At 37.0% G+C, this 12,103-nt stretch overlaps 1 protein-coding gene and 1 long non-coding RNA gene across 3 annotated transcripts; both read right to left on the reverse strand.

Annotated features, from left to right (window-relative positions):
* Window positions 1–169: 169 nt before the first annotated feature.
* LOC116288945 (uncharacterized) lies at window positions 170–10,078 on the reverse strand. 2 transcript variants are annotated; one of them, XM_031695811.1, is made up of 15 exons: window positions 9,990–10,078; window positions 9,358–9,816; window positions 8,736–8,858; window positions 7,872–8,495; window positions 6,891–6,967; window positions 5,707–5,887; window positions 5,031–5,120; window positions 4,586–4,683; window positions 3,771–3,948; window positions 3,234–3,502; window positions 2,702–2,936; window positions 1,900–2,082; window positions 1,559–1,645; window positions 835–915; window positions 170–505 (listed from the first exon to the last, which is right to left on the reverse strand). In XM_031695811.1, the coding sequence occupies exons 1-15, from the start codon at window positions 10,071–10,073 to the stop codon at window positions 413–415; spliced, it is 2,862 nt and encodes a 953-aa protein (XP_031551671.1). In that variant the 5' UTR covers window positions 10,074–10,078; the 3' UTR covers window positions 170–412. The 2 variants fall into 2 exon arrangements, with proteins under 2 accessions (XP_031551671.1, XP_031551672.1); XM_031695812.1 differs by lacking the exons at window positions 170–505; window positions 835–915; window positions 1,559–1,645; window positions 1,900–2,082 and adding an exon at window positions 2,338–2,567.
* Window positions 10,079–10,398: 320 nt separating this feature from the next.
* Window positions 10,399–12,087, reverse strand: LOC116288908 (uncharacterized). The gene is made up of 2 exons (XR_004196246.2): window positions 11,847–12,087; window positions 10,399–11,033 (listed from the first exon to the last, which is right to left on the reverse strand). It is a non-coding gene; the product is annotated as an uncharacterized LOC116288908 (long non-coding RNA).
* Between the last annotated feature and the right edge of the window lie 16 nt (window positions 12,088–12,103).

Below are 12,103 nucleotides of genomic sequence, written 5' to 3' on the forward strand. Positions count from 1 at the left end.
CGTCAGTAAGTTTTTTCATCTTTTCACGGTGTATAATTTACCTTTTCATCATTACTGTTTCATTAGAAACACCGACGCAGCTCACACTAGTTTGTAGCTAGTTATATCTTTTCATCTAATCCAGATAAGATTTTTTTAGTTTTCAAAATTAAAATATTGCAATGGATGGTTTTCATTAAAAGCCACTTTATGTTTCGTTACTTTTTCAAGATATATGTTTATATACAATTTATGCGTTTTCCATAGAACTATGACTTTAGGGAAAGCCATTCAAGTACCGTAGCGCTTTTCCCAGCCATCTAGCCATCCCTCTCCCGAAACAAATGACACAATGTCTAAAAATAAAACAAAGAAGTTTCTTAAAAACTATTTTTCTACGAACTAACATCTACCGGTAGTGAAGTATTTTCACTTAGTGATCGCTTGCTTCATCGCCGTCTAAAAATCTCATGACTTTGGATAACGGTGGACAACCTTCGACAACTGCTTGGTTTTTGTGAAGAACCTAAAAAAAGAAAATGTGAAGCTTTAGGAAAGTGTTTGTAAATGATTATAATGATGTTGTTGTTGAGACGGTGGTGTAATGGTGTAAGGAGAAATAGCGGCAATTAGAGGGGAAGGAGTAGCAGGAGGACGAGAAGGAGAAGAGAGAAGAGAGAAGGAGGAGGAGGAGGAGGAGAAGGAGAAGGAGGAGGAGGAGAAGGAGAATGAGGAGGAGGAGGAGGAGGAGAAGGAGGAGAAGGAGGAGAAGGAGGAGAAGGAGGAGAAGGAGGAGGAGGAGGATAGTGACACCACTTTTAACTGTATTATATGCAAGTCTCATTTGGTTCTTACTATTCTAATCTTCTCAAGAATCTCGTCCAGCCGGCAAATTTCTGTTTCTGCTTTATTCAAGTTTCGTTCCAAATTATAAACCTAAAAACGTAAAAGATATGACAATTAAGAACAATAAGAAATCAAAAATGTCCCAAGAGCATGCAGAAACATCGGTAACAGCAGCAAACAAATGCTGGATTTTCAGTGCCATTCAACAACATCTGCACATATGGGTCTTTTATTTTTAATCATTTACACGACCAACGCAGCTCCAGACGTGTGGGTCAACTTCTTGGCTTAGCTTCCGTCAATCAAGGACACTAAGTCAGGTCGTTGTAAGTTCCAGGGGCGGATCTAGAATTTTGTTCAGGGAGGGGTGGGTTCTGCGCACAAAGTTAACACAGGGAGGGGTGCACCCCTTAGAATTAAAATGGAAAAACATTAGTTAGTATTGGTTATCGTCGAAGTAGGGGCACGAAGTCGAACCAGGGAGGGGTGCACACCCCCTGCACCCCTGTCCTGCATCCGCCCCTGAATTTGATTGACGGAAGCCAAAATCCCACACACCTCGAATTATAGCTGGTTGTCTGGGTTAAGTAATTATAAAAAATTGCGTAAAAAATAATTTTAGTTCAATGGACAAGAAAGAAGAATACAAGTAATTGTGCGTGTGGGTAGTAGAAGCACGAAAAGCACTAAAATGAAAGATCACAATGAAATGAAACAAGAGGATAAGATATACCTTTTGATTATTTGCTATTTTTTGTTGGTTCAAGGTATCGTCAGTTTTAAACCGATATTCGAGGTATTTCTCTTTGATCTGCTTCAACTGTGAAATGAAAATAAGAAAATATTAATTGCACATATACGTTTATTTTCAAAATTGATGAAAAATTATAAAATAATTGAGATATAACGCACGCTCTGATTGGTAAAAAAATAAAACACGTTCAATGAGAGAGATCCCCAAGACATGCTAATGCCATTTTTTTCCGCGCGGGTGCTCTGATTTGAACCTTCATCTCGGATGCTGGGAGCTTGTGACATAGCAAAAATCTATTTTAAAAAATCACTTCAAATAACCTTTCTTTCCATGGAAAACTTTTCCTCCAATATTTTGCCAGGCAGGCTGGTCTGATTGGCTGGATTAGAACACAGCTCATTCACTTTTTCAATTGTTTCACTCAGCTGTTGTAGTACGCATTCTTTTTCTGACTTTAGCTTGTCGTACTCGTCTTCTTTGTGATTTAATTCCTCTTTTAAGTTCTGTGGTAATAGGAAAGGAGAGAAGCCGATTAAGCTGTAACTGAACTCAAAATTGAATTGCGTCATCTGATTGCATTGATAGGTGGATGGATGGATGGATGGACGGATGGATGGGTTGATGGATGGATGGATGGATGGATGGATGGATGGATGGATGGATGGATGGATGGATGGATGGATGGATGGGTTGATAGATGGATGGATGGATGGATGAATGGATGGATGGATGGATGGGTGGGTGGATGGATGGATGGATGGGTGGGTGGGTGGATGGATGGATGGATGGATAGTTGAATCAATAGAAAGGTGAATGGAAGAATGAAAGGAGTGGGTGGAAGAAGATTTTATGGGTAGGTGGGGGATGGATTTATGAATGGGTGGGTAGAAGGATAGATGGGTTAAACTTATCTTGCGATACAAGTTGAACAATTAAAAACTTCCTCAAACTTTAGCATGGACTACTCTCCAATTATATTCTTGAAACTCTTGATGAATAAATGAATGAAAGAATGAAAGAATGAATTAAAGAATGAATGAACAAACAAATGAATGAATGAATGAACGAACGGAAGAATAGATGAATGAATAAATGTTTTTAATATTGGTTGATAGTATTTACCTTTATTGTCTGTTTTTGTTCAGCTTCTACATCAAGTAAGTGACTCAGTGAATGATTCTCCCTCATGGTTTGCTTTAGTTGTTCTTTTGTGTTGTCCAGAGTGTTGTTCAGATAGTCTATCTCGTTGTTCTGTCTTTCCATATCTTCCTGCATGTCAGATTCACGAGCACGGCAAGTATCTAGCTCACTTTGTAGGCTGTGAACCAACCGTTTGTTTGACAGCTCCATACTCTTACTATAAAATGACAGAACAAAATGGTTGAGTCTAATTTTACTTATTAGACAATTTAACATAGTTAATCTCATTTTAAAGCTTTTGCCTTGTTAAGAAAGAAAGAAAGAAAGAAAGGAAGGAAGATGGAGATGATGGATGGAAGGAAGGAAGGAAGGAAGGAAGGAAGATGAAGATGAGATGATGGATGGGATAGACCACTGGATAGATAGATGGATGGAAAGAGAAAATTGGTGGATTGTAAATTATTATTTAGTTATCTGGTTGTAGACCATAAAAATTAGTTAAACCAGTTCAAACCTGTTTTGCTCTAGTTCAGCAATCTTCTGTCTTGCCTCCTCTGATGCCGATTGTCCATGCCCAATCTGAGCCAGTTCCAACAAACCTTGCTTTAACTCACTTATCTGGGAGCAAAGTGTAAACGAGGGTTGGTCGTCATTATATGAATCTTCTGGGCCCTCTGGTATACTTCCCTTGGCGACAGCAGATAGAACACTTTGGACAAGAGATCTTGGTGCAGGAGCTTGTGTGTGACATTTCTCTTCTTCATTAACATTCTGATTGTGGGCCTAAATAAGAATAAGAAGGCAAAATAGGATCCAACTGAATAAAAGGGATAAAATGGGATAAAAGGCAAGAAAAGTAACTGATTAGAAGGAAGTGAAAGGAAAGCAAATGAAGTGGGATGAGATGAAGAGTGAGAGGAAAGAAAGGGAAAGGAAAGTAGAGAGAAGATGAAAGAGAAGAGAAGAGAAGAGAAGAGAAGAGAAGAGAAGAGAAGAGGAAAAGGAAAAGGAAGAAAAAGATAAAAGGAATAAAAGGAAAGGAGATTCTCACCTCAAAACAACCCAGCTTTGCTTCTTCTCTAAATCTCATCAAAAGAGCATCTAAAACACCCCAGATTTCACCTATAGCTTCCTGAGCATCAGTTATTTCATTTTGTAATTGAAACATGATACAGTGAGCCTGAGACTGTGTGGCATCCAGCTCATCTTGTTTCTCTAAATAAAGTCCCCTGATAATAGGAAAAAAGACATCAAGTGTTTTCTTTAGTATTAATATAATAGTATAATTAGTATAAATAAGATAATAAAATATTAGGATATTAATATTAGGAATAGGATTTAATGTAATTTTCATAAACAAGTGCACTCTGTGTCTCCGAGTTGCACGCTGAAATTTGATTTTTTGCTGCCATCAATCAAAAATATGAAAGGTACCGACTGATTAGGTTTGATTGACAGCAGCAAAAAAATTAATTTCAGCGTGCAGCTCACACACAGAGTGACATGTTTATGAAAATTTCAGTAACAGTGGCATTTCCACAGAGTGGCTCTTTATCCACTAAAGTTCCAATTGAAATTTAGAAGTTAGTTTTTGTTGAGAGAGGAAAACTAGAGAACCTGGAAAACCCTCAAAGCACAGCAGGAACAAACACCTCTACCCACATATGACACCTAGTCCTAGCAGGACTAAAGTACTGAATTAATATGTGCAAGAGATCACACCAATCCAATCCAACTAAATTTAATCTACTGTCCTAATGCGCAGTATGACAGAAATATAAAATGGTTTCATCAATTTGGAAAACTGGATATGCTTATAATAGGTAATCAAAGTATAGAGAGTTAGTTTGTTAATCTCATAGATACCTTGATAGCTTGACTTCGTGCTCCAATTCCACACATCTGACTGTTGTTTCTCTGAATGTCTCATCCAGTTTCATCCCCTTGTGCCTCGTCTCCTCCAGCTAGAAATAAATGAATCCCATGACAAGAAACTTAGAAACTTTATTTACATGCAGACCAAGCTAACAGATGAGCACAGCAACTTGACATGCAAGCAAACTGGTATATGTACGACACATATCACCTTAAGGAAAAAATTACAACTTCTCCATTTTCTCTTTCATCACTCCTCAATAGCAGAATCATACAATTTGCCATTATGGCAAAGTAGGTTTTAGTTGGATGTCAATCAAAGCATTTTCAAGACATTCCATAGGTAATGTGCCCTGAATTTTTTGGGCCATGGGAACCCTTAGATCGAGGTCTTAGATCTACTTTGGGACGTACTGATTACTGTTAGTTTTAATACCTCTTTTTCCATTTCCCTTGTGGTTTCTTCAAGGGTTCTCTTTTCTTCTTCCATGAACTCGTTAATTTCTTGTTGTTGCACCTGGACCAGCTGCAAAATACACAAGTTATTATCAGGAATTGTTCATCATTTACAGTAAGGTAAGGGGGTTCATTTACTTTAATTTTACAAGAATTAACCATCATCACTGTCACCATCACTGTCATCATAATAATAATAATGATAATGACTTTATTAATGTCTAAAATTCTTCTAGCCAGGCACAAGCACCCTACTAATCGGGGAGACATCACCATAACTATTAACATCACCATCATTGCCACCACCACCACTATCATCATTGTCAGTCAACATCACCCCCACTTTAGACTTAATTGCCATCATCATCATTATAGGTGGGCAAGGGTGGACCACTATCATCATCACCATCATTATCACTAATGGTGGAGAAAAGGCTATCAGCTCAGGCCTCAGCTGCTAGGACCTTGAAAGGGAAGGTTTGTTTTTCTGCCAATCTTAGTTATTTTATTTCTTGATAGGCATTTTATTGTGTTATTGGATATTGTCGCATTTTTTTGTATAGGGAATAGGGGGGGGATCATTGGAACAATAGAACCACCCCTTGTGAGAGGCCTGTCATCTGCCCTGTATATACTACATTAACCATCATCATCACCTCCAGTTGATCCTGATACTGGCAATTTTCCACTCTCAACTTCTCCAGCCGTTCTTCAAGGGAAGTTATCACTCCTTGTTGCCTGGAGATCTCTAGATGACCAACATCTACTTCATGATTCAGAGCATTGACTTGTGCTTTTAAATGCTCGCATTCTTGCATGTATGTTGTGGATTCATTCCTACATGATAATAACATGAAGTATACATAGTATACATGTAATTAATGAGCAAATTATTTCGGCAAAAGAAAATGATTGGGGCAGAAAAAAAAATTGATCATTCATTCATATTATCTATCCATTCACTTTATCATTCATTCATTTTACAAATATTTCACCAGATTATGTTTAAGGAGACCCTGACGGAAAACAAAGAAATCCCAGCGCTTCTCAATCACACTCGTGAAATTGTACAATTTGCCATCATGACAAAGTTCCACTCTATTATAAAGATATAGAAATATAGATAAGTTATAGTGCTTGGGAACGAGGTTATTCCGGGCGAAAGCCCTTGGAATTAAATTCGGAAAAATTAATTTCCGACCTCGCTGGGAATCGAACCCATGACCTTCCGAATTGTACTACCGATGCTCTACCAGCTGAGCTAGAGGTCAGACTGAGAGCAGGCCGGGGTGAAATAGATGTTAGGTAGCGGTAATTATGATGCAAAGATGAGAATATGTGGACCGCATGGCACTAATGAAATACATGAAGATATAGAAATATAGATAAGTTATAGTGCTTGGGAACGAGGTTATTCCGGGCGAAAGCCCTTGGAATTAAATTTGAAAAAATTAATTTCCGAAATGTTTTTTTACAATTTTGTATGTGCGATTGAGAAGTGCTGTAATTTTGATCTTTTCACATTCTTTGTACAGAACTTGAATTTTGTCATCACTAAGCAGAAAGAGAGGGATGCCAGGTCAAAGGATAAGAGGTACACAAACCTTGGCAATCAATAGTCCCCTTCACAGTTCCCTGCGCCATCTTAAAGGGTAGCCTTGCCTTTGCAATGCAGTGAGATGATTAATGAGCTTGCAATGATAGAGACATGTGAATATTTTGTCCAAGGTGTTAAAAAAGGTCTCTATCATTGCAAGCTACCTTTTGAGATGGCGCAGGGAAATGCGAAAGGGACTATTCCTTAATTAGCAAACATCATGTAATAATATTTATGTTCTACCTTGAGCTTTCTAGTTGCTCTTTGAGGCTCTTGCACAGTTGTTCCTTGGCATTGAGAGAACTTGACAGATCCTTGACCTGTAGGAATCAATTTGCAGACTTAAAAAGGTTGTAATATTAATGATAAACCATTAATTTATAATTTTGCACAATAGACCTTTTTAGGCTGGGTATAACTTGTTGACACTCTAGATTGATACTTTTGTGCTGTACTACATAAATAATGAACATAAGAGATATAATTATCATCTAGATTAGAAAACATGACTTATTAGATATCAACAGGGTTCGACATTTCCAACACAAAATTCGAGGAGCTTTTAAAAACTTTTCAGAGTACAAAATTATGATTTTTAAGAATCAATTTTGTTTGGGAATGTATTCTAAACAATTTATTTATAGGAACAACTAACACATTTTCGGTCTTGATACCATCAGAGTAAAATGATGGAAAATAGTATATAAGTTAAAAAGCCTTGCCGTTCTTGGAGTAAAGTTACGATCCAAGTAACGAATACATTGTCAGCAAAAATTAGGTTACAGATGATCATAATAAATAAGGAAATAAGGATAAATAGCATTTATCCAGCAACTTTGCTAATTTCCAAGGGCTTTTCAAATGCACTTAAAAATTGGTTTTGAATTCCAGGGCTTTCCAAGGATTTTAAGGAGTACCATGAACCCTGAATCAAGGGTGGGGTAGCATTAAGTATAGTGCACTCACCTCTCACCTCGGGGTCTTGGGTTTGATTCCCGGGGACCCAGCATCGCATGTGAATAGAGTTTTTTGGGGTTTCTTTTTGGGTGTCTCCCTAGCGGTTTTGACCCACCTCCACAAAACCTTACACACTAAATTGCAATTTCATCAATGAAATACTATAGCTGTGCCCTGACTTTGATTATCCCAGAGGTAGTTCCAGGGTATCAATAAAATTTCAAGATTTTTTAATGATTGAACAAAATGACTTAAGTGCAACTTTACCTTACGCTCTGCTGCAGATTTGAAGTTCTGAGCCTTTATGGCAACAGCCTCAAGCCGCTCAACAACACGACATATATTGTCACTTTGTATCTTATACATCTTAATCTCATGTTCAAATTTTTGGGCCGTCTCACTCAGCTTCAGTACCATTTTCTTCTTTTCACTCAATTCATTCTGTAGTGCCTTGGTGTTTTTCTCACATTCCTCAAGATGTTTGTTTGCTCTAGTTTCTTTTGACGTCAGCTCTTTTTGTATCTTTGCTATCAAGGTTTTCTGGTTATTATTCTCTCTTCGGCAAGCAAAGGAGATGTCATTGAGCTGTGATACCTGCTGTCGACTTTTTTGCAATTCATTTTTTAGCCCAGGAACTTCCCGAACTTGATGCTGAAGTTGGTTCAGCTCTATTTTAAGTTGTTTGACCTCTTCTTTTTTTGCTTCTAGTTCTTTTTCTGGATGAGCTTTGGATTTCTTTCCTCCAGGTTGTGCTTGCTGCAGTTCTCTTTTAAGCTGCTGAATTTCTTTTGTCTTTTGAGATAACTTTTTCTCTAGGCCCAAATTATTTTTGCTCTCCTTGTATCTCTTATCTTTTGCATTTGCACTTTTTTCTTTAGTTCTTGATGGTTGCTACAAAGATAATTGAATCATAATTTATAAAATGGCATATATTGTTAATCAATATGAAAGGCTTGCAGTACAATCACTGTGAAGGTTAAGAGCAAGGTCAAGACAATGGTCCAAAACAGGGTTCAGCATACATGTATCTCGGAGGTGGGCTATAAAACTTTGACTTTATCCCTAGCATATCTGCATTGTGAGTTTTTCAAAGCCATGCAAAATTTTCTCTGTTATTTGTGAAAACCTTACCACTTGTTCTTTCTTGTAAACAGAAAGTTGTTTTTCGAGGTCCAAACGCTCCTTGTTCATCTGTAGTATGATTTGAGTGAATTCTTGGATCTTTCTTTCATAGGATTCTTTTTCCAGGTTCTTCTGCAACAACAACCACTGATTTCAGTGAATACTTTTTCTACACTTTGAATAATAATAATAATAATAATAACAATAATATAATAACTAATAATAATAACTGTCACTGTTAGAGTTTAGTTGAAGCTGGGGTTGGTTACAGTTATCCGTCCAACCAAAGCTTTATTTTTCACTGGGCATCCAGACGTTTACACTGCCTCATAATAATAATAATAATAATAAAAGTAATGATGATGATGATATATGTATCTACTCTATTTAAGATAATAATTAATAATAATAAAATAATAAACAGTAAGTTACCATGCTGTAATCAAGTTAATGTTCAATAATTTAATGTCTTTTATTTAAGGGACCGTCGTAATTGGGGAAACCTGTGACGGTATCCCTTACCTCTGCTTGTGATTTGTTTATATTTTTTATTTTTTTAAACTATGATTTGGTGTGAGGTAAATGCTAAATAGAATAAAAATACAGAATTACACAATATTTGGAAGGCTACCTTAGTGCTGTCTGCAATGTCCTTGAATACTTGCTTTACAACACTCTCAGCTAATAAATCAAGTTCTTTTTCTTCTTCTTTTTCTTCATTTTTTTCTGGACTCTGTTCGACATTTTCAACAACTTCTTCAACTACTGACTTGTGCTTCCCACTATCAGGAATTTCTGTTTCACATTTAGGACTCTCTTCAGTAATTTTCTCCTCTTCAACTTTGGAAAAGCTTAATGGAAGCGAAAAAGGCTTTCTGACCTTTGTATTTTGTTTTAAATTCTTCCTAAACACATGGACGGGAATGCTTAGCCTTTTTGACTTCGTCTTGCTTTTCTGACTCAAACCGCTTGGAGTGAGTGAAGTTCTAACGATTCTTTTCTTCAAGTTACTGAATACTTCTGGTGTTATAACTGTGTTTTCTTGAACAGGCTTTAAGGGTCTTCTACCTGGTGTTAAGACTGAATTAACCTGAGAAGGAATGATGGGCTTACAATATGAAATATGAATGAAAAAAAAACAATAAGCTTACAATTTTTGAAACAGCTGAATTTTTCATAACTAAAAACAAAGTAAAATTTAAATTCACGCTGCCTACAAAGCCATAAGATATCTGTTGAAAAAATAAAGTGTGTTTTTCTCACCCCAGCAAGCAGGTTTTCTTTATCTGACATGAGTTCTGAGATCATTTTTGCTCTGTGTTCGTTGTTCGGGTTCAGCGACGCCATTTTGTTTTGCTGAAAAACTGTTTGAATTTCGGACGCGTTTCTATCGACGATTATGATTGGTTAAAAAAGGAAGAAACTCAGGAATCCCGCTTTTTCCACAGGAAGCCCAATATCCATTTTTAGCAAGTGAACAACAATAACAACAACAGCAACAACAAACAATTTAATAAAAGCAAAAACGAGCAACTTGTTAAGTGATATAAATCTCCATACCTCGCTCCACAAGATGATTTGCTGAAAGAGAAACAACACTGCCACCAAAGATCGCTTTTGAAATTTTAACCGAAAAGCAAAAAAGCAAAAAAAAAAAAAAAAGACTAGACAGTTTTGATAGACATTGTCAAACTATTATTTTAATAGCGTTTCATTTCAAAGTACAGTAAAATCAACCCCGATATTGAATAGAGGAACGTGATTATAAATGGTATTTTAGATGGTTAAAGAAACTTATCGTGCCAACTGACACTCAATGTAATGTTACACGATAGTAATTTGAAGGCTAGACATACTAATATTCTTGATTGAGCTTTACTTCCGAGATAGTAAATGTAAACAGAAAATGAATGGTTACAGTGGTAAACTGGCAATGTTTAAAATGATCTCCTCTCCTCTCCTCTCCTCTCCCTCCTCTCCTAAGCCTATGAAGCCTTTGAAGGATTTGAAAATTAATTTTGAGTTTGCGGCAGCTAAATGAATATCCTAAAACTACTCATTGTTTTCAAGTTTCGCTTTAGCTTTACTCATAATCGCCTTTCACTTTTAGTCTTTGTATTTTCACTCGTATTGCTTGTCTTTCATTTTTTGCTCTTTCTCTTTCACGCAACTCTGCCTTCCCCAGAAACTTCAAATGCTCTTCTTTTGTATGGTAACGTAGTCCTGCGCGATGGTGTAGAAGGCTTTTTGGACGACTGTTCACGCAAGCTAAATGCTCTTGGTTTGATTATCATCATGGCTGGTGACCTAAAAACGAAAGGACCAGATTCAATTTGACAAGGCAAAGCGACAGTAAAGATCGTCGTAGCAACTGAATTCCATTAAAAAAAAAAAAACAGAAAGAAAGCCCTTTTTTCTTCTCTTCTCCGCTCGTTTCATTGAAAGATACAAGTTTTCAGCGTAGTTTTTTGGTTTAGAATGCCCAAACTTTTCTGCCCAAAATGTAAATATTTACTCGTTTCACGCGATTCTAGGAAAATTTACCTATAAGGCAACAAATCGATTAACAATAAGAAATATTTTTTTCTTTAGTTTACATTTTAGATCGAAAATGACAGTGACTTTAATTTTAAAATTCAGATCAATCTATTTTCAAGAAAGTTTTTGTAACTAACTCCTGTACACGTTTTACCGACTACGCATCAAGCATGAAAATAGATCAGATGTGCAAACTTACTTAATAAATTGTATTTAATCCAACCTTGAAACAACCTCGACTCTTTGCTGATCAAAGTCAGTGCACAGCTAACTCACAAATCGAATTCAAATTTAGTTGGGTTTTGCGGCAGAGCGAGGAAAACTAGATACAAAACACTCAACAAACGCTCCGCCGCCCCTCGCATCATGGCGTGTACAGGAATCAAACTTAGAGCAGAGACCCCAGATGACATCTGATGTAAAAGGTAAGAACTTAATCCCCATCGCGGTATTGGTCGTTTTTTGTACCTATGAACGTCTCAACTGGCTTAAAATTCTTAGGAATTTAAAAAATGATAAAGACTAAGTTAGTTTAAGACCGAATGTCGTACGGCACAGATCCGCAGAAACTACAGTACTTACGCGTCCCCTTGAGCAAATATATATCTTCCTCTTGTTCCGTTTCTCCATTCTCCATCGGGAATATCGCTATACTCCCTTAAACGATAAACTCTTTGGTCGTGGTTTTTCGATGAAGTTCCTCCCATATTTTTGCTTGGCACAGAGCGAAGTAAGCACCGATTAAAAAAGGAATGCCCGTCGAAGTCGAGAGCTCGAGAGGTCCAGCGCGTGTGATCCTGGTTTGGTTGCCTGGGCTCGACAGCGCTATCCGATAAATC

Source organism: Actinia tenebrosa, unplaced genomic scaffold, assembly GCF_029948245.1.
Source record: "Actinia tenebrosa isolate PJP-AT-01 unplaced genomic scaffold, QUT_ActTen_1.0 PGA_scaffold1__47_contigs__length_23844297, whole genome shotgun sequence".
Classification (NCBI taxonomy): domain Eukaryota; kingdom Metazoa; phylum Cnidaria; class Anthozoa; order Actiniaria; family Actiniidae; genus Actinia; species Actinia tenebrosa.

Excerpts from the sequence above, each read along its gene's own strand:
- LOC116288945 (XM_031695811.1), bottom strand. The coding sequence starts at position 10,073 with ATGGCGTCGCTGAACCCGAACAACGAACACAGAGCAAAAATGATCTCA. Across the intron at positions 5,888-6,890 it reads GAGCAACTAGAAAGCTCAAG|GAATGAATCCACAACATACA; the intron begins GTAGAACATAAA and ends ATTATCATGTAG. Across the intron at positions 2,937-3,233 it reads GCTGAACTAGAGCAAAACAG|TAAGAGTATGGAGCTGTCAA; the intron begins GTTTGAACTGGT and ends GTCATTTTATAG.